The sequence below is a fragment of the Hyalella azteca genome, unplaced genomic scaffold, assembly GCF_000764305.2.
Source record: "Hyalella azteca isolate HAZT.00-mixed unplaced genomic scaffold, Hazt_2.0.2 contig7995, whole genome shotgun sequence".
NCBI classification, from domain to species: domain Eukaryota; kingdom Metazoa; phylum Arthropoda; class Malacostraca; order Amphipoda; family Hyalellidae; genus Hyalella; species Hyalella azteca.
In genome coordinates, this window is record NW_025938101.1 from 158,100 (window position 1) to 184,998 (window position 26,899).

Consider the following 26,899-nt stretch of genomic DNA (forward strand, 5'->3'; position numbering starts at 1 on the left):
ATTAACATGCCACAACATCGAGAGACATAGCATTCGATTTGTATAAAGACCATACTTAGCGGTCACGCGACCATTTTTTTCAAAATTCCAATTTGTTTGGGTAGGGGGATTTTTATATTTTTTAGTTTTCGCCCCCCACCCGTTTTTTTCAATATATAATCCAATCTAAAACGAAATCGAAAAAAGTGACTTGGGAATCGATAGAAATTTTTTTACGAATCTTATATTATATCTCTCAATGCTAGCTTAAAGATCATAGTAGGAGATATATTTTTAAGATGAAAATTTCAACTTTTCAGTAGAGCCAAAAAACTGAAATTTGTATTCATTGAAGGTATTGGTTTTACCTGCGCTTCGACGGCTTTCGTAAACGATCAAATGAACGCACAAGCGCGACTTTGAGCTCTTTAAATGCGCAGTTCTTGGATTTTTTGACCGGAATGCTCCCCTTGTTATTCAATAACTTTTAACTTTACTTTATTTCTATAATTACTCGAAGTGATAGAATCGTATTATTGAAATGTATAATTCTACATGTGGAGCCTCTGCATCGGGTTGAAAACATATGGCCAGTATGGGGATCGAACCCACGACATCCGCGTTATTATAGCACGGCGCTCTAACCAACTGTTTAACTGTTATCTGTTCGTTATATCTGTTATCCAGTTTATGTTTATAATTTTTCACAGCCCATGCAGCGTATCTTCTGGAGTCTAATAGATTAGATACATTAATGTAAAATCAAACTTCGACTATGTATACTTTTAATTTTTTAATTTTATTTTAATCTAATTATTTAAGTTCAAAAACACAAATTTTCTTTCTAATTCCCATTTGTTGATAAAATATGACTTTACTTTTTTGTACTGTAATGTAATAGAATCGTAAAAAATATTGAAGGCTTTGTTGATAAAATATGACTTCACTCTTTTTGTACTGTAATGTTAATAGAAGAATGTGAGTCATTTGTAATCTTGAACAGGTAGAGGCGGTTTTGCAGTGAACTGGTACAAGCTAGAAATGTGTGAGTCATTAGAAATATATTGTAAATGACGCTTTTCTCGACTGCGTTGATACGAGAAGGATTCAAATAATATTACTGTGACATTTTAGAACATGTTCAATACAAACAGAAAAATACGAATTTTAAATTCAAACACCTTTATCCATGTTATAATTAAATAGTTATAGCTGCACGATCATTTATTGTGCATTTATAATAACGTAAATAAATTTATTTTTATGCATTTCAGGTACAAAAAAAAAACTGCGACTAGGACCACAACTACTGTATAGGGTCACTAAGATGCGCAACTATATATGATCCTTCGAGTTCAACGTGGAGATTTACTTAATCAAGTGTATTGATTAAGTAAAAGAATTGATCGAGTGAACTAATCCTTACTCACATGAGTAAAATATTTTTTGAAATGTTATTAGCCTACAACTTTGTATTTTTATTACATTCTGCATAAATACCATAATTTTGGCTAAGGTTTCTGACCCTCACGGTTGCACAACATTTTATAATACCTGAGAAAAGAACATTTAATCATCATAAACAGACTACATATTTCGACAAACTTCCACTCTATTTATATATGAAGAGGAAAATTACTCAATTAGAGTATACATTTTCTTCCAACTTTTAATCGTATATAGACGTGAGAAAAACCACACACAAGCAGCACCTTTCAACGAGGTTTATTTAAGTTACCGGCAGAAAGAGGACAAGAATTCTTCCTTCCTTGTGTTTGTGTTCACTGGAGCGCATATAAGCATTTACGTTGGGTTTTCTCATAACCCTTTTTTTTCTTCAAAACAAAAGCCCATTGTTGCCATCTCTTCTACAGGAACAGTTAATATAGTGCTTCTTAGCCCAGATTCGTCTACAGCAGGCTCTATATACCTGCTGTATTATAGTGCAGTCTCTGCACCAGATACGTAACTTTAAAGTTATGTTTTTCTACCAGACATGTGCTTTGCTGAGGAAGCTTTCCTTCTCTTTCAAAAGCAATCATTATTTTGAGACAGTACCTCAAGAAACGTCAAGCATCCGGGAAGTTTCTGTCACACTAGCACCTGCCATAAGGACACTAACAATTTGGCCTCTTTGAAAGTCAGAGAAGTTTGCCATTTATAGGCTAGGTTACAGACATAAAAATTTACTAAAAATATCTATGCAAGGATAAAATATCATTTAGCAGCAACATTAAACAGTAAAAGATAAAAATATGTCACGTTTCAGTGTTTATAACATGTTCAAAATTCACGAAATCAACTGGCAGGTGCTTCCCTCATTTAGTCCAACCCCTATACATGGAAAAATGTGCTAACGCATATAATTTAAAATAAGCCAGTAATTCTGTAAAGTGCTCGCAGAGTTATTTATATTTATTCTAAACTTAGTGTTTTGACAGGAGTACCCCAAAGTTTCTTTGCGATATAATGCTTTGATATCATCTTACTATGTGAGAAATAATTGCATTATTGTAAAAAATTGTATCATTAATAACTTTTGCGACTGGTGTAATTCTGCAAAAGAGACAATTAAATTCAAGTTTTACCGTAACAAAATGTTAATGCACAAAGTATCGCTATTATTTTGATTTATTCGCTGCATTGAAATCACCCTCATGCTGGACTTGAGATTACATAATCAACTTACCTTATATCTTATTTATTGACTAAGCAATGGCCTGGTGAAGAATTTATAATGGCTGGATCAAGGCCATTCAAGGGTTATCAAAAAAGATCAAAAAAAAGATCAAGGGTTATCGGAAAAAGATAAGACTGACTTCTGAATTAGTATTACAAACAAGATTAGGAAAATGAAATATGAATTCTATAAATTTTACAAGCATTTATTTGAAATTCATAGGGTACAAAAAGAAAGTCTCTAAGAACTCTTATCAACGAAATCAAAGCTGCAACTCTTATAATTATTTATAGAGTGAGGCGAGTAACATCGAAATGAGTGATGCATTCACCAGAATATTTTATTAATGTAAGACTAGACTTGAGCTATAAAAATGATATGAAAATATTCCACTACATCAGAGATAGACAACAGGTTTTATATCACTCAGAGTAATTATTGAGACACTATCGAAATATCAGTGCAATATTTACCCTTGTGAGGGTAATCCTGATCTAGTTTGTCCCTGTGAAAGGGCGTTTCAATGCAACGTTAACTCTCAGATTTTATATTATATATAATTATATATAATAAATTGTGCTGGCTCCGTATTCTAGAAGAACGCGTTCTAATACGAATTACTCGGAAATTCCTGCGTAGAAGTAGACCCAGTCTGGATTGGATGAAAGTCGTATTTCGGAATTTACGCTTTCCCTTTACCACGTTTTACTGATTTTCACTATCAAAGCTGTTAGACTGTTAGGTACCAATTAAACCCAGTTTAGGCAAGGGGCTATATGGACTAGTTTCCAGTGCTCCTATAAGAATAACTAAAAAAAAGTCGTATTTCTTACTCAAGGCAAGCGAAAGGTGCGACAGCGCGGTGCCCGTGAGAGCTCTCCTGTGAGAATGCCCAATTTATTTTTATAGCCAAAAATATTTCTTCAAAGGTATTGTCTGATAATTATGAAACTAAATGAAGCTTAAATGTTTAGGTGTTGTGTTTTCTTTTTTCTGTTTTTATAGGGTTTTTGCTCTACGACATTTATTGAAGGAGCAAATTCGTGTACACTTAATATTCAAATAATGTTGTTGAATTCAAGACTGAAGGAAACGAAGTGCACTGGGTAGCAGCTTTAGCTATTGTAGACATTGTCCATACATCAAATGAAAAATATTTTTAGTGCACATCGTCTATATCTATGATCAAGTTATTTTTGTATTTAAACAGAATTTACAATTATTGCGTTATCATAGAGAAAACAGAAAAAAGTCTAATAGAATGAGTTCTTAACCAAACCAAAACCCAGAGGCACAGTTTCTTGGTCACAAAAAGCACGACTCAATTTCGTACTAAACTCCAGAGAAAAAGAACCCAGATCGATAGACGCCAGAAAGAATCTTCAGAAAAATACATGTTACTTTTGACAGCCTGAAGCAACAAGGCATCATAAAAGAATGGCAGTCCAAACAAAAGTTTCTTCCGATCCTTTCACTCAGATGAGCTGTGCTGTCTTCACATTGATCTCCTCACTACAGAATTCCGATGCAGCGCTCGAGCTCTTCCAGCACCAACAATCCTTTCAGAAATCCCAGCGCGTCCTATGGTTCCTTAAACTGGACATTTTGTCTGAATAAAGTAGGTAATATTGAACATATATTATGCATAGGTGTTAAGAATGCTAAGAATGCGGCGCGGTTGTTTCGAGACCGTGGGAGGCATTGAACGTTGGCGAGGGAAATTCCATTCGAAGGAATGTGGCGTCTCTTCGAGGGTTAGGCTTAAACTGTGCGCGACACTAGCGTATATAAGGGCCTAAAAATTCGCGCCAAGGGTTGTTGGTTCTACGGCGGTGACCGTCACGCACGTATGGTCTGCAGTTAGCGGACGTAACGGCTGCGGCCGTGAGGCCGCGGTGTTACCGTTTTCGAACATTGAAGGTCGCGAGAAACCCAGACTTATCGAAGCAGCCAAGAGTCCGGTGAGCTCGTCAAGAAAATCAACATCAACACTACGGCTGCGACTCAGCCGTGAGACAACGCGAGAAGCCACGAGTTGTCCAGCGGTTATAACACCTGCAGTCACGGAGACTTAACTACAGAGCACGGCGGGGCAATTCTCATCGGTACGGTCACAGTTCTCATCAGAAGAAACAATACGGTCACAACCATCAGCCGAAGTAAACCTACAAGTAATCCACGGCCAGACTGACCGTGAGACATCTATATCAACGAGATACGACAGTCATGAAAAAGAGCAACTGTGAAGAGAGACGCGCGGTACAGCTGCAGTACGGCCACTTGAAATACGGCTGCACGCGCGGTGACAGCCGCGGTACGGTCGCTGAACATACGGCCGTAAACGGGTGCGCAAGTTACGGTCGTTTACAACAGTCGTACGGCTCAACGGAACTGCAATGTATCAACAATTTCCGGTAAAATTAGATGATTTTACATGATGATGATTTAACTGATAGATTTTGGACTTTGATTGTGTTCAGCTCACCTTTTTCATGTACTAGAGATTTTTGTTAACGTAGGATGTGAACTTAAATTTCTCAATTTAATATGAAATGTATCAGTGTTTCATTACAACCTCTCTCTGTACTATATTTTGCCGGGCCCTTTCCAAAAAGAGAACCTATTCACGTGCCAAAAATGGCCACTGCGGACCTAACCTGACGAAATTAAAGAGATTTCCGAGGAAAAAAATGTATAATAATAAATAGAGAAAAACTCAAAACCAACTTAATTTAACTTAAAAACCAAACTTAATCATGTCTCTGCCTTCCTGAGAAAAATTTATGCATTCAGAATTACTTCCTTGCTGGACATAAAAATAAATGACACTTCTTACAAGCTTGATGACCGCTCATCAGGTATTGATTGAACGAATATTTAACCCGCCTACACATACAAACGAATTTACGCTTATTTGTCAATATGTCTTCATGTGGGAATTGTTACACTATCGCGGATAGAAAATTTAATTAAATGTGTGCTTAAAAATGATATCCAGACGATAAATTTTTGATCGATACTTTTGAAACGTGTTAAATTAAAGGCAGCGTTGTTCTTCTCCGGCGATTAAAATAGCGCACTCGCGTCCGTTAAAATTAATCCATAGCTTGAATTTCATTTAACTATCAAAAAATCAATAAACGTGATTTGTTTATACACTAAGCAATAAACCATCAACTTCAATATAAATTAAAGCCGAAAAATCCTACCATTCATATCTTTAAACAAACCCCGATCGGCATAAGAAAGCGTGATAATGCTGCATAGTCAAAAAAATTCTAGGAAGCAACTTCTACAAAATATAAATTAATTAGCACAATTTATGATCATTCTTTCATCATAAATAGCATTCCTGTCTGCATGTGATTGTATCGTCACGCCTAGAATTCCTAAAATATTTTCTTCTGATATTCCGACGTCTCGCCATGCAAATAAGATTCCTTTGAACAACAGCTAGTGATAATTAAATAAAAATACGGCCACGTGCCATCAATATTCCTCTACATTTCATTTACCTGAACATAACCAGAGTATTATTCAGCAAACTATAAATTATTTCCCCTTTATTGTTTCATTTTTTTAGAACCGATTTCTGTCTTTTGCCATCATTAATGCACTATTTATAAAGGATATTGAAGTCGAAATTTCCTGACAGACATACATGTTGACAGTGAATTCCCTTTGAGTTCAAGTAAAAATTGTTTTTTAGAATTCGTTTTGCAAAAGAATATGCAAAAACCACGTCCATACAATAAAATAGAAAAAATTGTTTTCAAAATGACGTAGGTCACTGAAAACAGTGACGCACTTGAGGAATATTGTTTTTAACGCATTTTCTCATTTATGGAAAAAAGGCACTATTGTGCTCGCCATGCCCGTCTGTCTGTCTGTCTGTCCGTCCGTCTGTCTGTCCGTGACCTCAAGTTTTCGTCGACGAGAAAATGCGCTCTCTGTCACTCATTACAGTGAGTACTGAGTTATATTTTTTTATGGCTTTGGGGACAAAGGTTTTGGCATTCGAGATGACCCTGAATCACCACGGGTTCGCTGACTTCGACTTCATTTGGTCCGTCCCACCAATTGCCGAAATTATTTCAGGTTTAGTAACTTCGTTCTTACTCTACGCGTCATTGCAAGCTTGTTGAATTGCCCTGGTTTATCGATTGCCCGATTTATCGAATCATCCCGTCCCTATAACTAACTTAAATAATTAAAGATTCCAGAACTCTGTTTCCTCGATAAATCGTCTTAGCTCGCTGAATTGTCCAGAATTATCGCTTGAGTTCTTTATCACCCCGTCCTTGCTGCTTGCTCAAATGACCAACGATTCCAGAACTCTGTTTCCTCAATGATCGCCTTTTAGATTGCTGAATCATCCAGGCTTATCACCTGCACCCTTTATCACCTCGTCCCTTTTGCTAACTTAAACAACCAAAGATTCAGTAACTCTGTATCCTCTGTAAGTGCCGTATAGCTTGCTGAATCATCCAGGCTTATCTCTTGCATCCTTCATCACCCCGTCTCTTTTACTAACTTAAACAATCAAAGATTCAGTAACTCTGTTTCCTCTGTAAGTGCCGTATAGCTTGCTGAATTAACCAGGCTTATCACCTGCATCCTTTATCACCCCGTCCCTTTTGCTAAGTTCAACAACCAAAGATTCAGCAACTCTGTTTCCTCTGTAAGTGTCGTATAGCTTGCTGAATCCTCCAGGCTTATCACCTGCATCCTTTATCACCCCGTCCCTTTTGCTAAGTTCAACAACCAAAGATTCAGTCACTCTGTTTCCTCTGTAAGTTCCGTATAGCTTGCTGAATCCTCCAGGCTTATCACCTGCATCCTTTATCACCCCGTCCCTTTTGCTAAGTTCAACAACCAAAGATTCAGTCACTCTGTTTCCTCTGTAAGTTCCGTATAGCTTGCTGCATCCTCCAGGCTTATCACCTGCACCCTTCATCCCCCGGTCCCAGTAGCTTGCATAAATCAGCCCGGCTTCATTGCCTCGGCCCAACAGCATCGCTGTGTATGCGACGCGTTGGTTCGGCAGCAGCAGCACATGAAGTGCCGGTGATGAGGGAGCTTCATTGGACACGGTGAGGGATGTGCATAATTGCCAGCTGAAGATCAACTTCCTGAGCGTCAGATCAAATGCTAAGGAGGCGCGACGAGATAGGTCTCGGACAAATTTACGGCTGGACCCGCGGCCGGTCTCGCGGCCGGAATGGTTTTCTTAGTGTTTTTATGGTTTTTTCTAGGTTTTTTGTGTTTTTAATGGAACCTGTTCCGCACTGGACCTACCCTGCGAGGTTTTCGTTGATTGGCTAGGTTTTTTCTATGGTTGGAGTCCGGCGCCCGCGAGACCGGCCGCGGGCCCGGCCGTAAATTTGTCCGAGACGCCGATGCCGATGTGATGCAGGGCAACACGAATACAAATTCTGGACCCAGCACCTATTACCTTGATGAAATAGTAAACAATGTATCGTTACCTACCATAAATAGTCAATTGATGTTAGCTGATAATGAGCGAACTTGTTTAATTCAAATCATTCTTTATTCAGGAGATGATATATAATAATATTGTTATTAAGAAGTGATACCTCGATGAACCACTTGCTGTGAAATAGCATCGGATTACAAAAGAAAAATATTTTCAGTTGTGATCATAAAGATTCAATAGAAAAAAATCATCGCAAATGCCAAAAAATTTGACGGTGAAAATGGTGCAATAAAAAATAAATTCTAATAAGAGTTTTTGAACAAATTTTTTGAGATTTATAGATTGTCCACTTTTATCTAACTTTAATAACTTAGTACAAAAAGACTGCTCTGGAATGTCACGTTATCGAATTTCAATAATCACAAATTAATTTCAAATTTGTAATAACTACTCATATTTGTCTGACTGATAACCAATTTTGTTGGATATCTCAAAAATCTAATATTCCACTCATTGAGTTACAATCCCACGTGATCAACGAAAATTTCTTCTCGTTCTTCGCAGGATTTGTGCCACGTCTCGGGTTCCGCTGCAACTTTTGTGTATATGACGCCGACCGACAGAAGTCTTATCGCTATCGGGAAATCTCTTCATAGCTGCCAAGGATGGGAACAGCATTATCGGCAATGTCTATTTCCGATATCGATCTCTTGTTTTGCTCGTCCATTGCACAGCAAAGTCCCGACAGCGGCAAGACAACTCCGGATCACATATTATGGCAAGCACACACCATCATGAGCTAATGTTTATTATGAAAATCTTGGTTATCGCGAATAAATATTCTCAAGTTCGTCGATTCTTCATAATTAAGTGCATGTAAACATTTTTTTCTAGCAATGGAAAAATTGTTAGGTTCATTGCCCCTTTTACCTACATTCAATTAAACCTCATCAGGCGTCTTCTACTTCTAAAGGGCACTTTTATATAATTAATTTGCTTTCTTCAGGTCGTCAAAGCAATCCATTGAAAACTGCGTCAAAGACTTTGTAATGTGTTAAATTTCAGCGACAAATTGTTGTCACTAAATCTATTCTTCCTCGCGTAACCTAATTTCCGACAGTTCATCGTCAGATAAGAATAAGGGTATTTTTTGCAAGGCATCGACCAGTGGCCATACTTTCAAAATTCGCTAAGTGAACGTAAGTACTTACGCTCTATTTTCTTGTCTATGATTGGTGGATTTTGCTTGAAGGACCGTCGATGATTGGCTGATGAACTTACGGTCTCTTAACTTTTTTTGCAAGGCATCGACCAGCTAACTTTTAGAGGCGTCTACCTTTGACGACCCTATAATGCAGGCAAATTACTTCAATAGCGCTGCAAAAAATAGTTCCTTTCTATTCCGTGAAGAAATGTGCTCGGAGAAAATCAGGCTTCTATTTTATTGCGCCTTCTAATTAATACAATAAACATGAAAGGAGAGAGGGTGTCATCAAGCTTCAATTCTAAGTAGAAATTTTCGTTTATTTTTAAAATATTATCTATTGAAATATTTATTTTAGTGATTAAATGAAATCACCGTCTAAGCAGTTATTTTTATGAACAAACTATTTCAGCACTGAAGCTTCAAAGGTGTCACTGAAGTAAAAGGTGTCACTTTAACTTTGACGTAGAGGTGAAGTAGAAAAATGAACGATGTATATAGGGAAATTAATAACCCTGTTTCTCATAATTCCTAATTTTCGATCCCTCATTTCATGACAAAAATTGTTTTTGTGTATTGAAGTTTATAAATTGGGTCTACCGTACCTCGGCAATTTTAGTTAAATATTTCTACGCCTTTTAACACTGCAAGTTATTGTAAAAGATAATACGTTACAAAAGTTTCAAGCAAAATAAAGTATATTAAGGTCTCAATGCATGTTCGTTTAATAATATGCCTAGGCCAACATATTAATACGTGTTAAATTCTATTCCACAGTTGAGATATATTTAAGATTTCCAAATTATTAAGTTTATAATAACTATGCTCTCAGTTTTAGAAAAATAATCTGCACATCGTAATGTTTTCTGCATGCATAATAATCTGCTGCATTACTTAATGAGAATTTTTAAATGAGCACGCTGCCAGATAACTTCACAAAAATTATGCATATATTAATCCCAATAACTTTCACTTCTGCAGTCGACCGCGCCATGATATACAATGGCATCCAAGTTTATCAAGATTGAAAAGACATATATTTAATGGAAATATCTTCAAAGACAGAGTCAAAGTAACCAAATAACGTGTATCATGAAATAAAATCATAAAAGATCGCATTATTTAACATCTTTTCGTTATAATTCATGCCTATAAAGCAGCAAGATCGCGCAATATCCGCGAATTGATTCACCGTGCCCCCGTATGCAAGAAATGCGGCAGGTTTATAGCCTCAGAACGCGACTAGCAGCACGGCCACAAGCGTCTCGTATACCGTGCGCCCGTATGCAAGAAATGCGGCAGGTTTATAGCCTCAGAACGCGACTAGCAGCACGGCCACAAGCGTCGCGTATAAGCTGAGGAAGGCTCACTGCTCTGACATTCAATTACACCGCCACTGTATTTTGTAACCGACCTCGGATTTCTCATGCGAAGCCCATAGCTTCTGAGGTGTCTAAACTGTGAGATATTCACCAAGGCTGTCCAAAGCACAGCACCCGCTAATAAACATCACAGAACGTCTCCGCCCACCAATGCATTACAACTAGAACGCCTTAAAAAGTGAGCAAGCTGAAAATTTTTTGTTACTGATCAGTAATTTTATGGCATAATAAAATTGTGTAAAGCAAAATTAACGGGATACATTTTACACTGAGAAAAAGAGAGCAAAGGAAAAATTTATTTAAAATGTCAACATTTTGAAAATTGTACTTATGTATCTGTATTTTGAAATTATACAAGGACCGCATAGATTTCATAAATATATTGTATATATGCTAAGGTATAATGGATTTCAGGACCAAGTAAATTTGGTTGGTTTGTACTATTGGATGCACAAATGGGTTCATAACATCGTCCTTACTAATGATCAAAAGACATCTTTTAAAATTCTTAGAATAACGTTATTCACCAGCAAATTTTGAACTTTACATCTGTTTAAACATTTGAAGAATGGTTTTAAAATGGTATATTTAGTCTCGGAATCAATAATTGTCACGCTTGTTCCACGATATTCAATAAAAATTGCACCCCTATGCAGTAATGTAAATTATTTTAGTGCCATAAAAGCATAGTGAGGCCCACGGGCTGAAACATGAGGATGATATGTAGTGTAGCTCATTTTTTCCCGCTACAATAATGAAGGATGTTTTTCAGCTTACTTCCAGAGCAGCCGTTCCTCTACATTTCACGGTCCAACAAAAAATAGACGTTTTTTCAAAAATAACGCAAACTAGATAACGTTCACATTAAGATTCAAATGATCAAAAATATCCTTAAAAATTGTTCCTCGAATCAATAGCATATGTTGGATCTATCAATCCCGCCTTCATTGTTCATCATTGGCCTGGGGTTAGTATAGGCAGTATCATTTTACAGACTCTATTTCGCAGATTTCATAATCTGGATAATTTTTTCCTAACCTCATTGTATTTTAATGTTGATGGGCTTTAGATTATCGTCATTTTATGACGAGATAAAATTCAAAATGAAGTTCCCTATCAAGGCTTTACTGCCGGTGAAGTGATTAGAATGTTAATGGAACGATTCAATCTTAAAACCAGCGCTTTCGTTAAAATTTTACCATTGAACGACGTCATCTCTTCTTGAATAGAACACTTGGAATCAGCAGGGCCTGTTAGATAAGAACTTATGAAACTTATAAAATAAGTTCTTAAATCGTGAAATGTATAATAATTTATACATTATTTATCATGAAAGATATAAAGAAATATCCCTCATAACCATCTACTGCTTCTTGAAAGCACCAAGTGGCGTAGACGATAATTAGCAAGGGGTACATTGTTGATATAAGGAAAACAGCGGACGCACGGGGTTAAAACCTATAATATAAGATTTAGAGTTTAATTCGTCGTAAAAATTACCTTACTTGGTAATTCTGGGTAATTTTGCCATGTATAGATTAATTCTGACTCAGAGGTTGTTGCTCGAAGTGGTGTTAGTTGCTAATAAACTTTAGATTGGACTTTTCAATTAACTGTCAATGCGAGCTTTTTATCGTTTGTAGACATTTTTCTGTAACCCAGAGAAAAATGTTACGAAGAATTTATTCATATTGCATAATAAACTTCATCTGTGTATGCTCAGAAATTAGTCATGATTAAACTTGATTATAGCGTTGATATGATTCTATATTTATATGAGTGTATTTATGATTGTATTCATAAATACAATATAACTGTATTTATGGAACAGTCATTGGACCTAAGTCAGTATTGAACACTCCCACATAATTTCTCTGTCCAGAGTCTATCTAGACTGAGGTGAACGATCAATCGCATTCCTGTTCCATCACAAGTAAGCTACGAAAAACCTTGATTGCTGACTTCATTAGTCCGTCCCTGCATAACAAATCCGTAGACTTTTAGATTACGCAGGTTCCCAACGGCAAATCTAACTCGCCATTTATATATAATTTATAAAATTAAGTGTAGAAATGAGCAATATTTGTATCATTAGATATTAATACCTAGAAATATATTACCATGCACTGCTGTTTATATCATTATTATTATTATTACTTGTTCCGATTTCTGCATTTTCGATTGACTGGCTGCTGAAATTTACGTAGATTCTTGCCGTTTGAATTGTTTAATTATGACTTTTGTATTTTCTAATTGAAATGTTTCTTAGGAGGCTTTAAATTTGTTTGATTGATGGATAAATTAAAGATACGTTTAGATATAATCAGATTGAAAATTATGAACAGATCGTTTTTCGTATGTGCCAACTTTTTCAACGCTCTTTGAATAATTTTGAACAAATCCCACACATTGTTATTTTAATTTTAAGGGCAAACGTCGTGTTGAATACGCTGATGTAAATTTGATCAAAAAACTACTTATTAATGCCCAATAGTTTGATTCATACAATTAAATTTATAAAATAATTTCACGACTTTTTGTTAAAAACGTCTCAGTTGCTCTTTATAGTTGATCAGATGGAAAAATTTCTCGATTCTCCTTCCCACCTCTTGCAGAAACCAAAGCCATGGAAAATATCTCCATAGCAAAATAATATATTTCACAAGCAAAACGTGAAATGCAGGTGCTGAGATTTTTAACTTCAAGGATGACTTTTCGGTGTAGGACAGAGGATGTATTTCATCTTATTCTGCCTAGTTTATATGAAGAAAATTTTCTCCTTTTAAATTGGCATCGAGCGTTTAGACATTTTATAATCCAATAATATAAGGAATAAAATCTTTGAATCATATGAGGTCCATATTGAACGAGGAAATGCGAAACTTTTAAACCGAATGTATCCATAACATTATGATAACATGAAGTAGAAATGAGGCGATTACCACGTTCCTCACACAATATTAAACCCCCTATTAGCATTTGTTTTTCAGTGAATATTATGGTGATTCTTTATACTTTGTTTGTAGTCATATTATCGCGGTAATCGTAAGCACGGGCAGGGGAAAAATTCGTGGAGTTGATGCGACATGAATGGCCGGCATTTGCACGCTTTCGCTCGCTGCTCCAGATAACCAAATTAAAAGTCAACATAGACCCTATGCGACCGATCCCAGCCGATGCAATATAAACCGAACACCGTAGCCGTGCTGCGGTTGTAAACAGCCATGTATCGGCTACGACAGATCCCAGCCGATGCAATATAAACCGAGCACCATAGCCGTGCTGCGGTTGTAAACAGCCATGTATCGGCTACGAACGATCAAAGATCATCTTGCAATTGCGCTTTATTTGACACATTCTTCACTGTATTATAAACTTTTGTGTCGTCGGCATACATGGAGCACACGCTGGACACTACTTCTGGCAGATCATTTATAAAAGCAACGAACAAAATAGGCCCCAGGACGCTTCCTTGTGGCACGCCACTGCGCACTGATGTCCAGTCTGACACTGTTCCGTTAATACTGACACGTTGTCGTCTACCAACTAGAAAATCTCTGATCCATTGGAGTACGTTTCCCTCAATCCCCAAGGACTTCACTTTACGCAACAGCCGTAAAGTGAAGTATAAACTTGTTCGATACAAATTTTGTATTACAAATTTTTTATTTATTAATCAGAGTGTCGCAAGCTTTGAGTTACTTGATAATTAATTTTCCTAAATCATAACTTATAAACTTGTTCGAACTTGATGATTAGTTCGTAGCTGACAGCAAAACTGCGTGAAAGACTCATGGCATGTTTTCGAGTTCCCGCGTATATATGTTGTTCCACGGATATCGACATTATGATAATGAAAAAATTATCCTAAATAAAGTTGTCCTGAAATAATAAACGAAGTATAGTATATGAGCAGCAATTTTGTGCAAAAATTCATAAACGAGTAAGGTAATTGATATGTAGTGATGTCTGAAGGCCGTTGTCCAAGAATAATTTAGTTAGGGATGCAGTCATTTTCTGATACGCCGGATTTCACACGTAATGTTCAGTAACTATGGATAGGTAGCAGTTGCATTACTAGTGAGATGTACTTCTTGCAAGTAAGTGTGCTTCTTGCTGGTAACTTTTTGTTCCCTAAAATTGCTGTATTGGCAATTTGGATTACCGGTTAGTAAATCCAGCATGTCTTCTGATGCATTCCGTATAACTTCTGCCTGTCTTACCATGGTTATATAGAACCCATGTGGTCTGTTGTGACTCTGTTATCGAGTTTGCAATAGCTAACGTACTTCGGAATAAGCTGTTCAAATTTATCAGTGGCGCCCAATTTGCAAAGTACACGCTTTCTAGCGCGAAACACCTCAAAATTAAACTCACACCAAAGGATCGCAAATCAAGGCCAAAAGTTCGGCGCGGCTGTTATGTAAATGAAAAGAATTACCTAAAGTGAGTAATTTTATATTCATAAATATTAATCATCAGTCTGGAGGTCGCGGGAAGGTTGAGGGCAACCCACGCAGTCGTGAACCTGTAATGACAGGCTTTTTGCATTCTAATTTAGAGCTTTTTAACTTTTTCTATTTTTTTAAGATTTTGACGAGCGGTTGAAATAATCTCTGCATTTCATTATGGGAATCGCTGGACAGCAACTCTGGGTTACATTATTCTGCATCTCACAAACAGAGTGATAATTTCAGTCCCATTGTATTGATGGCATAAGAGTCTACGAAACGTTAACAGAAACAATGTACATATGCTGAAGTCACGGTTGTCCAGAACTGCTAGGTGCTCAGTTTCTTCATTGAACGATACTTTCGAAATTTAGGTTAGCTTATTATAAGTTTGGATAGATTAAGCGAGAAATAATAACATTACTATAATTTAATTGCAAATAACTTAACCTAACCAATCCTAATCGAGCTAACCTTGACCTAACCTAATGTTTTTAGACTCGTTTTAAGCGAAAACTTAACAACGCAAATATAATATAAAATTCACAGATTATGCCAACGTTATGAATATTCCACTGTCTATTTATTTTCCGCTTGCTATTAAACTTATGTGAAAACATGCTCTCGAAGTTCGTATGAACCTGACGTCGTTTGAACTGTTATCCCGTCATCCCGCATCCCGTGCACCCCAATCAAATCAATAGTTTTGCGAAATAAGTTCGATTAAGTTGAAAACTTACCGTTAAGTCCTATATTTGTCATGGAATTTCAAGTTTTATATCAGAAGGAAACGTTTCGTGATTTTATCACGATTTGCACATAGCAATTAATAATCTAATTGAAGATTTGCTATTTCCCGTAATTCTTATCGCGCACCGCAGTGATGTTCGATTTCCCCATTATAAATGCAATGTTACTCCCAGGTAATATCTAGGCATGTGATATTACCTATTATCGTACGTACGCGCCAAAACAACCTATATTTAGGTCGACGCGTTGCTAAGAAATGAATGCCAAACGTTTCATGAATATTTTGTGAATGAGTTTAAAATTAGAAATTTACAGCACTTGTTTCTGCTTAAATATTTTTATAATGAAATGCGGGAAATACGTAGCTACACTACACTACCATAATTAAGCAATAATCGGCTGTACAAATGAACTAGGCCAGGTACAACTGAGGGCCCGGCGATGTTATTGCTGGCATCGCTGACAAGGCAGCAAATGACGACGAATGTATTTTGCGCTCGGTTAGTGACAGCAGGCAAAGCAAAGAGAGTTGCTGTGAATGCGACATTAACGCGGACCGCCACTCTAAATCTGCTAATTAAACTTACGTACGAGTTGGTAAAGGCGCTTGTGAATACTCCGTCTGTTGTTAATAATAACATGAGAAATAAATGACTAATAAATGACTAACATGATAAATGACTAACATGAGAAATAAATGACAGTGACATACGGCGGTAGAGGGTTAACTTTAAAGTTATGTTCCCGGAGAGTGACATACGGCGGTAGAGGGTCTGTCTCTTATACACATCTAGATGTGTATAAGAGACAGCACACCAGTAGTAGTCTGAGTAGGGATCACATTAATAACAAAGAAATTACATTGGTTACAATGGGGACTTCCATTATAATATCACGTACGAGATATGTCAGCTGCACCTTCGCCAATCTACAGCACAAGCCTGCTATCATTTCGTACTTCATAAACAAACAGAAGCAGTCAAATAATATATATAATGTTTTTCATCATACACAAAAATGAAAATGCTTGGGATTTTCTCTGATAAACTAGGCAGTCAATTTTTTTTACCGGCGATTTCCTTTTTAATAAATATTCTCACCTTTCTTTTAATAGAAAGTTCATGCAATTTAGGTCATAATTTAGTTTAATTTTTCTAAGTCGTTAAGTCAAGCTTCTGCAATTATCTCTGAAAACATCTGCAATTTTAGAATTTTCTAATAACGATAATTTTTTCGTGGTTTTGGGAAAGATCTCAAGTTAATATTCACCTCCTCCCCGCGCTTAAATTAATTATTAGCGCTGTTAATTTAAAGGCATTTAATATTTGCCAAGATGTCTAATGTATTGCAATATTCTTCTTTACTTGGAAAAAATTATATTTACGATTCGTAAAGTCTCACAATAAATAGTTCAAGCTAATAAACCAGTATCAATAAAAAGACACTAATTAACCTGTTGAATTTGAATGAGCCATGAAGTGGTTTATCCCATACCTCATTTATTTTCATTTGTTTGCTTTATAATTACGGTGACCACTTTAAGCCCAAGTGTTCAGTTGCAGAATATTTTAGCATTATATGGTGCAGAAGGAGTCCAAATGTTAAACTTAGAACGCAAAATTTCGTATAAAATTCAGTTATCTGTTAATAAAGCCTTCGAAGTCTAAATGAAACGTAGACTAGGTAAAAGTTCAATAGATTTCACTAGAAAAATACCCTATTTATATTTTTGGTATCATTGTATTTGAAGTCTGTTGTATTATTAGTTTATATCTATCACTTTTATCCATCTTTTGTTTAACTATTAATATTGTTGGCCTTACGATCATTGGTTAAACGTTGGGGGGTAAGGGGTTAAACAATAAAAAGAGACGAATGAAAGAAAAAGGTTAAAAACGAATAAAAGAAAAGGTTAAAAAAAAAGAAAAGGTTAAAAAACGAATAAAAGAAAAAAGGTTAAAAACGAATAAAAGAAAAGGTAAAAAAAAGAAAAGGTTAAAAAACGAATAAAAGAAAAAGGTTAAAAACGAATAAAAGAAAAGGTTAAAAAAAAGAAAAGGTTAAAACACGAATAAAAGAAAAAGGTTAAAAGAATAGAGCTTTACAGTGTTAAACGTTGGGGGTTACACTGTAAGCTTTATTCTTTTATTAATTTAGTTATAGGGCCCCAAATTTCAATTTCTGTTCATTTTCACTCGGATCTTTCATGCAGAGGCCCCACAAATAAGGAGCTACATCCCTCGTACTTCACTCGCCCGTTGAAGCAAGAGGCATTTTATTAGCACACTTAGTATTATATTTTATTATTAGCACACTTAGCTCTTTTATTAGCACACTTATTAGCACACATTTTATTAGCACACATTTTATTCGCACACTTAGTGCGCACCTCTAAACGCATTAGCGCGGCGCTGCTCCAGCGCAGCACAAAACATCAAACTTTCTTTAAAATTTTTGAATAATTATAATAATTGTTAAATGACCGACGTTTGGCCATAGCAAATTTGCTCACGATTAATTTAAAAAAATATAACTCAGTACTCACTGCAGTGAGTGACAGAGAGCGCATTTTCTCGTCGACGAAAACTTGAGATCACGGACGGACGGACAGACAGACAGATGGACATGGCGAGCACAATAGTGCATTTTTTCCATAAATGAGAAAATGCCCTAAAAAGGAACCAGAATATGTGTGAGGACTTCGTTCAGGATATGCGGGGTATTATTAGGTGCACAATAGGCACCTTTCTTCAATAGGAGAGCACTACAAAAATCCTTAGGAGGAGATTTGGAGTTTTAGAGCCGGCGGAGTCAAGGCCCCGGAAGTTGATCCTTTATGAAGGCGTTGCGCAGGCAAATGGAATGATCAACTGCAAGGCCTTATTGCTAGGACTGGGATACTGCATTTGTAGTCTAGAATAAGTTGGTTGTGATGAACGTAAACTGAAACAGTAATCAAACGTGTACTGGAACATTAAATAAAGGGGCTTGGAGTTTTTCGTAATTGTTTATATCATATTAGTAATTTAAGTTATTGTTGAAGTTAATTAATCGAAATTAAATAGGTAGATATCATGCATCGTCCAAATTCAAAAACATCCTTAGATCTTTCTCTTGCAGTAACACATAAAACACGCTGCCCAGCTCTGCTTATACCCAGAGGTGGGCAGTAGCGCGCTACATGTAGCGGTAGCGATAGCGGCGGCCCAGTGTTGCCAGATGGGCCTTTTTCAGGCCAAATTTCGCAATTGTGACATTTTTTTAAATGCATTGGCTGATTAAAATACACGTGGCCTTTTTGTACAATTGTGGCCTTTTTTATGAAAAATTTAATTCTCGGCTTTTTTTGGTAATAATTTTGTCTTTCAATTTTATTCAAGACAAGTACACCTGAATTTAGTTTCTCCCAAAGACGAGTACACTCAAATTTTGACACGTAACTGTGTCAACACTTCGGTTTACGGGTTTAGGTGGCAACACTTCGGTTTACGGGTTTAGGTGGCAACACTTTGGTTGCACCATAAGTTGCCGACTCGTATTAATTAATAACCATCCAGTTGCCGACTACATATCCAGTTGCCGACTTTACATATTTATATATTACATATTTACATTACATTACATCATACATATCCAGTTGCCGACTCGTAATAATTAATAACCATGGATGGCAGAGATAATTCTTAACTTGACACAGACAAAATTTTGACCGAAGGTTTTGAATTATTATTTCTTATCTGAACTAATTCTTAACTAATTAATATTGATAATACTTCTCTGAATCTAAATTGAAGTTTATACTTTTATGTTAAAGTTATATATTTATATGTAATTGAAGTCCAACACTGCGTCCAATACTGGTTTTTCGTAAGGGATTATTCCATGGGCCTATTTCTTCGGTGCCGACACTTATATTCTATTCTAACTGCGATTTTTGGCTTTTCCAACGTCTTTTAACTCGATAACGCACAGGTATTGACGTATGATGACCATCGGCGTTTAGGAGTTGGCAGCGCTCGTAAATGCGAGTAGTAAGTTGAGAAACTGGTAGCTTGAGAAAATTTGAGGCTGTTTTTTTTTCGCAACCATCGATTAAGTATTTAAACTTTTTGCACTGTTTACTTTGATAGAGGAAAACCGGCACCTAGGTTATTGAAATTTGGAGTATTTAGGCCGGAGTTCGCATTTCCAACACGTTCAGTGAGTGTTGGAAATGCGAACTCCGGCCACAATCATGCACAGTTTCAAAATAAAACAGGTAGGAAATTAAACATGTTGTAAAATATCCGTCATTTGCTGAGGTTAGGTTCAAACCAGGAAAAAGTTATTATGGCGACTATCACACAGGTGGTTAGGTTAGGTTTGATTAGGTTAGGTAAGGCAAAGATAGTTCAGGCAAGGTTAGGTTAGGATAGGTTAGGTTAGTGTAAGTTATGTTGGATTGGGTTGGGTGAGATAAGGTAAGATTAGGTTAGGTCAGGTTAGTTTAGATATGTCAGGCTGTGACCAGTTCGGTTAGGTTAGGTTAGGGTTTTTGGATAGGTAAGACTAATGAAAGATTGTTTTAAACACTGTTATGACTAATGACACACACAGGAAAAGGCCACAATTGGGGGATACTTGTGTGTAGTGGGAAATGTGTGGCGAAGAGAAGAAGAGATAAAAAGAAAAAAAGTAAAAAAAAAGTATGGTGGCTGATCTGGTTCGGCAGGAGCGGCTCACTTTCTGTGTGCCTACAGCCAGCGAAGCGGACGCTAAACTTATACTCTCCACTTTTGATTCGGCAGGAGCGGCTCACTTTCTGTGTGCCTACAGCCAGCGAAGCGGACGCTAAACTTATACTCTCCACTTTTGATATGCTGCTGCTGTATAATCACGTACAGGGGGGTTTGAGGTCAAAGTTTTCACTCGAGCCGTTTTTCCCAAGACAGGCAGAATCAGACATTTGACACGAAAAAACAAATATGTAAGAAATTATTCAAGATATTGTGAGGGAGATGAGCGGATCACGAACACAACAAAAAAGTCAACTGTACTGAGAAGATAATGCTCAGTGAATATGTGTATAAATGTATTACAACGTTCATTCATTGGATTCTGCGTTGACCGTTTAAGTCGAGAACGAGGGCAAAATCGGAAAAATTCACACAGTCTAGACATCACCGTTAGGTCCGAAAATACCAGTGTAGAGTTTCATTAAGCTGTGTTTATTAGTTTAGGAAATATTTCATGGTCGCTGTGTATATGTATATTTTTGGAGACCGACCGTGAAATTGTTCGAGACGTGTAAAACAGCACCACACTGAGCCACGTACGTTTCAAGTCATTTACAGACTACTAATTATTTTTCAAGAACATATGGAGTGAGGAGCGGTCAAGCGGAGAAAATATATCCCAATGTTAATGCATATTGCAACTCATCAATACATGTGGCACTAGCTTACGGTGTTTAAATATCACTATTTACGGCGCGCCCGCTCCATGCTTCCTGAACTGAGTGAATTTACTCTCCGAAATACTTCTTAATGAGTATGACTGGCACACTTTTAACTGCATCATTGACGTGAAAATTGCCATCACAGTAATGAACAACAATAATATCACTTCTGAATTGATATTAGCTATTATACTTTATTCAGTATAGCAATTTAGTATTTCTTCCACACAATTCATTGACTACCTAGCGTTATTATTAAAACCAACAGGATAATAATTGGAGGGAGAGTCCCGATCAGAATTTGCCGAGGACAATTCTTTTTTCATGTTGTTTAATGACTGGTTTGAGTGGTTTCGAAAAGGCTGATAACTAAAATTACTTCTCTTCCCTGCTAATTCCTATTAACAATGGATGCCGGCTTGCTAGTGGTAACTCTTGGTAACTTTAGGTGCTGGCTTCCTAGCGGTAACTCTTGGTAACTTTAGGTGCTGGCTTCCTAGCGGTAACTCTTATTAGCTTTAGGTGCTGGCTTCCTAGCGGTAACTCTTATTAGCTTTAGGTGCTGGCTTCCTAGCGGTAACTCTTATTAGCTTTAGGTGCTGGCTTGCTAGCGGTAACTCTTAGTAACTTTGGGCGCCGCCTAGCTTCATCAAATCGTTACTTTACCCGAGGGGAAATCAAACGAACACACATGTATATATAATAGAATATTTCTGGAGGGATTGTCAGTCATGGAAGGGGAAATGAGGCACAACGTGTTTATTTCCCACTGGTCGAACGGGGAGAAAAAATCCCGAAATCGCAGATTTAGGTGAAAGAAACCAATCAGCGTTGATTACACACAACTTAGAGCAGATTCAAATAATTAAAATTGAAGACATTAAAACCAAACACAACAAACAATATCAGTTTTTATTCTTCTGACACGGATCATGAGGTGGATAAAATAGATCCCCTTAACATGCCAAGTCTTGAGACTTGAAATGTCTTATTTTAGCTCTGCTATTAGGAAGCAATGCATAGCTTATAGGTTTAATTGCAGTTTGGCCCTCCTAGGATGTTAAGTCTCGTCAGGTGTTTGGTTCAAATGAACCACATGAGATCTATAATTTGCTGCCCATGGCGCTATTATTAGACAATATTCATACCTGCAATGCAGGAATTGAACTTTACATCGAAGATAATCAAAATAATATAAATACATTCGAAAAATAATTGACCTATAAGAATTGTAAATCAATGGGGAAGAAGAAGCCTATAACTATTAAAGAACAGCGTTTTGAATGCATTAACAATAAGAAAAATATTTTGTGTGGACATGATGCTCTATTCTTACTACAAAGAATCGAAAAATTACAATAAAAGTTTGAATGTTGGGCGATGAAGTGTTGGACCAACAACAGCTTTTTGAACCTAAGCGCAGCTCATTACATGGAGCACCATCACAATAGTGGACAATAATAATGGATTACATGGAGCACCATCACAATAATGGACAATAATAATGGATTACATGGAGCACCATCACAATAATGGACAGAAGCGCGGTTCATTATACGAAGCGAAAACGAAATATTGTAAAAACATACGAGGCTGGAGAGGGCACTCGACACTAATCACCAGCACACGCAAGGCTTTCCAACTTTATACACATAATCGAGATATCCTGAATAAACTTTCTGTGATATCTACACGTGACAAAGCAATAATTGCTCAGCTTACGAGCAGCAGGAGCTTATAACGAGGAGATTCATAGCTCTTCTCACGCATAGCACTCCTTATACGTGCAGGATACGCATGGCACACCCTGAATGATCGTCGTTTTAATAATCTCATGAATCGCATAATTGTTGATGCTCCACATAAGTCGCACAATACAAATGTCAGCAGACGTTCATCGCAACTTTCAGTCTGGCCGTAATGTTGGAGCTTAATGGCCAAGCGCTGGCAAATATCATGTAAAAATACACTGATACGGATAAAATTGCAATAGCTGGTATTTTATTGCACTTGGTTGTTCATTAAAACTTTTGTTCATACGGATAAAACGTAAATTATATATCAGTTAAGAACGCTATAGAAGAAACACGTTTACAATATTAAAACCCAGCGTAACAGGCATTGTACCGCTTGATGAAGCTTTCAGATCTTCATCAAGCATCAAAGCACCAGCGTACGGGCACATACGGATAAAACGTAAATTATATATCAGTTAAGAACGCTATAAAAGAAACACGTTTACAATAGTAAAACCTAGCGTAACAGGCATTTTACTGCTTGATGAAGCACAGCCACAAGCACTAGCGTCGGGGCACAAGATCGCTAGTGGAGCAACAGAGCGAGGTAGGTTCAGGTAGAACCTCGCAGTATATAAGGCTGGCGGCACACGACTGATTACTCGACTCACAACCGCTCTTATCTGGCCTCTCACGACGAGCACCATCGTGGTAGAGCGGTTAACAGTGAACGAATTCTATCGTTCACACAAATACCACACGCACCACATACATCCAATACCAACACACGCACCACACCAGCACCACACATACCACACGCAACAGGGTATACTTGCCGCGACACAAATTCACCTCTTAAAGCAGATCTTTTGCATCTGGACTAACATATACAGAATTCATGTTATCCCGACTCTCCGCCTTCTCGAAGGCCATAACCGACTTTGTCTGCTCACTTGCCCAACCACTTTACCTTCTTGCAACCAATGAGGTTAGGTTAGTTCCTTCCAGATACGCTTTGGTGAAGAGTCGTGGCAAATTGATCGAGGTCAGATACAGAACTTACTGCCAAAGACAAGCACGCTTAAAGAGGTGGCTGTGGACTTATGGTATTATTGATTTAAGCTCACAACTGCATAGGTTACTATGTACTGTAGCGTGCTTGACCGCGAGAAGGAATATGACAGAAGTGTGAAGTTTGTCAAAGCTGGCCTCCGGCATGCACTACACGTACCACACCATCACATGCACTGAAATTACCACTCGCTCAACACAAACATACATAACCACAGAATCCAACGCATACCGCAGTAATCAACGCATACCACAGTCACCCCACGCATACCACAGTCACCCCACGCATACCACAGTCACCCCACGCATACCACAGTCACCCCACGCATACCACAGTCACCCCACGCCCCGCGACGATAGCAAGATGCCCGACAAGCTCTCACAGCAATACTTGCTTCAAGGCAACGATCGAACTCGAGACAAAGGCTTCATAATATTTATATATAATGAAGTTAAAACAATATCGAATATTCTACTCGAAGCATCCATCTGATGGAATATATAAGTCTATTAAAATCAAATAATTATCGTTATAAACATAAAATTTAGATTACACAAAATTAATTTCACATAATAGGTACTCAAGAATGTCATTTAAATTATCATCTAATATACGGTTAAAAATTGCTCAGAAGAAAAGTACACGAATGCCCAAATATTAGGATTCATTTCGGTTGACTCTAGTAGTATTAAGTAGGTAGCTTAATACTAAATAATCTTATTGCACAGCATTGCAGTGCCTAACATAACAGGTTTAAGGAGCTCAGTTAACATGCTCTGCACGACCGTTGACCGCACACTACGAATAAGTGCTTCCTATTTTACTGGACGACGGTGAGAAACGCAGCCAAGAACTGCCCAGTCTCTTCGTGATGTTTTACCCACAAATTTAACACGGCATGACGCCAGGACGAAAGCAGCATTTGCGTGATGTTTTACCCACAAATTTAACACGGCATGACGCCAGGACGAAAGCAGCATTTGCGTGATGTTTTACCCACAAATTTAACACGGCATGAAGCCAGGACGAAAGCAGCATTTGCGTGATGTTTTACCCACAAATTTAACACGGCATGACGCCAGGACGAAAGCAACATTTGCATTGAAAGCTCGAGGCATAAAAAGAGACAAACGTTAAGAAACCATCATGGCTGGATCGATATTTCCGCAAGTTAAATGAGCTAACAATCTTAATATAAAATAAATTTTTGTAGCCCTCCATAACAGCCCGGGACGTCTTATTTGCTGTCAACTATGAAGTTATCGCCGCTGTGTACGTTGAACGTGTACAGCTGCTTTGTGTTGATCTTGATCTCTTCTGGGGCGTAAGCGGGGCAGCCGTCGAAACCACAGTCTTCATAAAATAACCGCATTTTGTTGGCTGGTAATCCAAGCTGTGGGACAGATCCTGTTTAATATGGGTATAAAATTACACGAAATAATTAAGAAGACTGTTCATTTCCCAATGAATGATTCTTTACTAAATGATTAGTAGCCGCAAGCAGATTAATAAAAACAAATTTATTTTTAAGATGCCGGAAGTAAAAGATATTAAGTCGAAGGTTTGGGTGAATTGTTACCGCTGTAAGCAGAACTATCCACTCATTATTTTCTTTCAAACACCTAACACCGCCAGCAAATTTAGACATCAACTGCGTTGAATTTCTCATACACTGCATAACTTAGGGGCCAAACAAATTAATATTAGTAATAGACAATACACTCACTCTCGGCTCGAGCATCTTCTTGACATCGAGGACTCTGAGATAAACATTGAAGGTGTAGGGCAGCACCTGGTCCTCGTACACAACCTTGACGTGCACCTCCTTCGTGGGCTTCAGGCTGATGTCCACCAGAGGCGAGAGCTCGCCGTGCAGCGCCACCAGCTCGTAGTATCTGCTCGCAATGAGCAATGCAATGAGGCAAATGAGGTGTAGAAAGCGTGGCAGCACAGCATATACGCTTAAGAAAAATTTAATTGGTTAGGTTTAATACCGAAAATTATGTCCCAATTGACGTGAGACTTGTGCCACGAGAACCATAAGTAGCAAAAATACTTTTGAATCTCTAGTAATATGCCAGCATATTTCGTTCAGTTTCGATTAACGTAACCATGAAGCTGTAAGGAATAACTTGGTGTTTCTTTGGTAAATTTAAGGACAGCCAAGTACGCCTCAATACTTGCCAGCATTCAAGCATCATCGTCTAAGTTATCCACTCTCACGATCATTGTCTAAGTTATCCACTCTCACGATCATCGTCTCAGTTATCCACTCTCACGATCATCGTCTCAGTTATCCACTCTCACGATCATCGTCTCAGTTATCCACTCTCACGATCATCGTCTCAGTTAAACCTTATCAGTCCTACACACTCTCTCTCCGACGAAAACTAGACATACCAAATATGTTAGTTTTTTACGCACAGAACCTTCGTTTTAAGTAGAGCACGAGCCCTTCTCGCCTCCTAGTTGTGCTTACACTTAGACCCAGAGCTTCACGTTCAAGCATATGTTCTGTCCCGCACTATGGGTATGTTCTTCAAACTATCAGCTGTTTTTAGTAGAGCACATGTTCCGTCTAATAATATGAGTAGATTCTACGTCTACACCCAGAACATATTTTTAAATGGAATACCTGTTCTACACACCTGTCCTACACACCTGTCCTACACACCTGTTCCACACACCTGTCCTACACACCTGTTCTACACACCTGTCCTACACACTTGTCCTACACACCTGTCCTACACACCTGTCCTACACACCTGTCC

The 26,899-nt window shown here is 37.5% G+C and overlaps 1 protein-coding gene across 1 annotated transcript in view; it reads right to left on the bottom strand.

Annotated features, from left to right (window-relative positions):
- Positions 1-22,010: 22,010 nt before the first annotated feature.
- LOC108679597 (tubulin-specific chaperone cofactor E-like protein) overlaps positions 22,011-26,899 on the bottom strand; it is a 14,281-nt gene continuing 9,392 nt past the window's right edge. Inside the window, exons 7-8 of the mRNA XM_047881447.1 lie at positions 25,855-26,023; positions 22,011-25,521 (exon numbers count right to left, since the gene is read on the bottom strand). Of these exons, the coding sequence (XP_047737403.1) occupies positions 25,366-25,521; positions 25,855-26,023 (325 nt within the window). The 3' untranslated portion in view covers positions 22,011-25,365. The remainder of the gene's footprint in view (positions 25,522-25,854; positions 26,024-26,899) is intronic.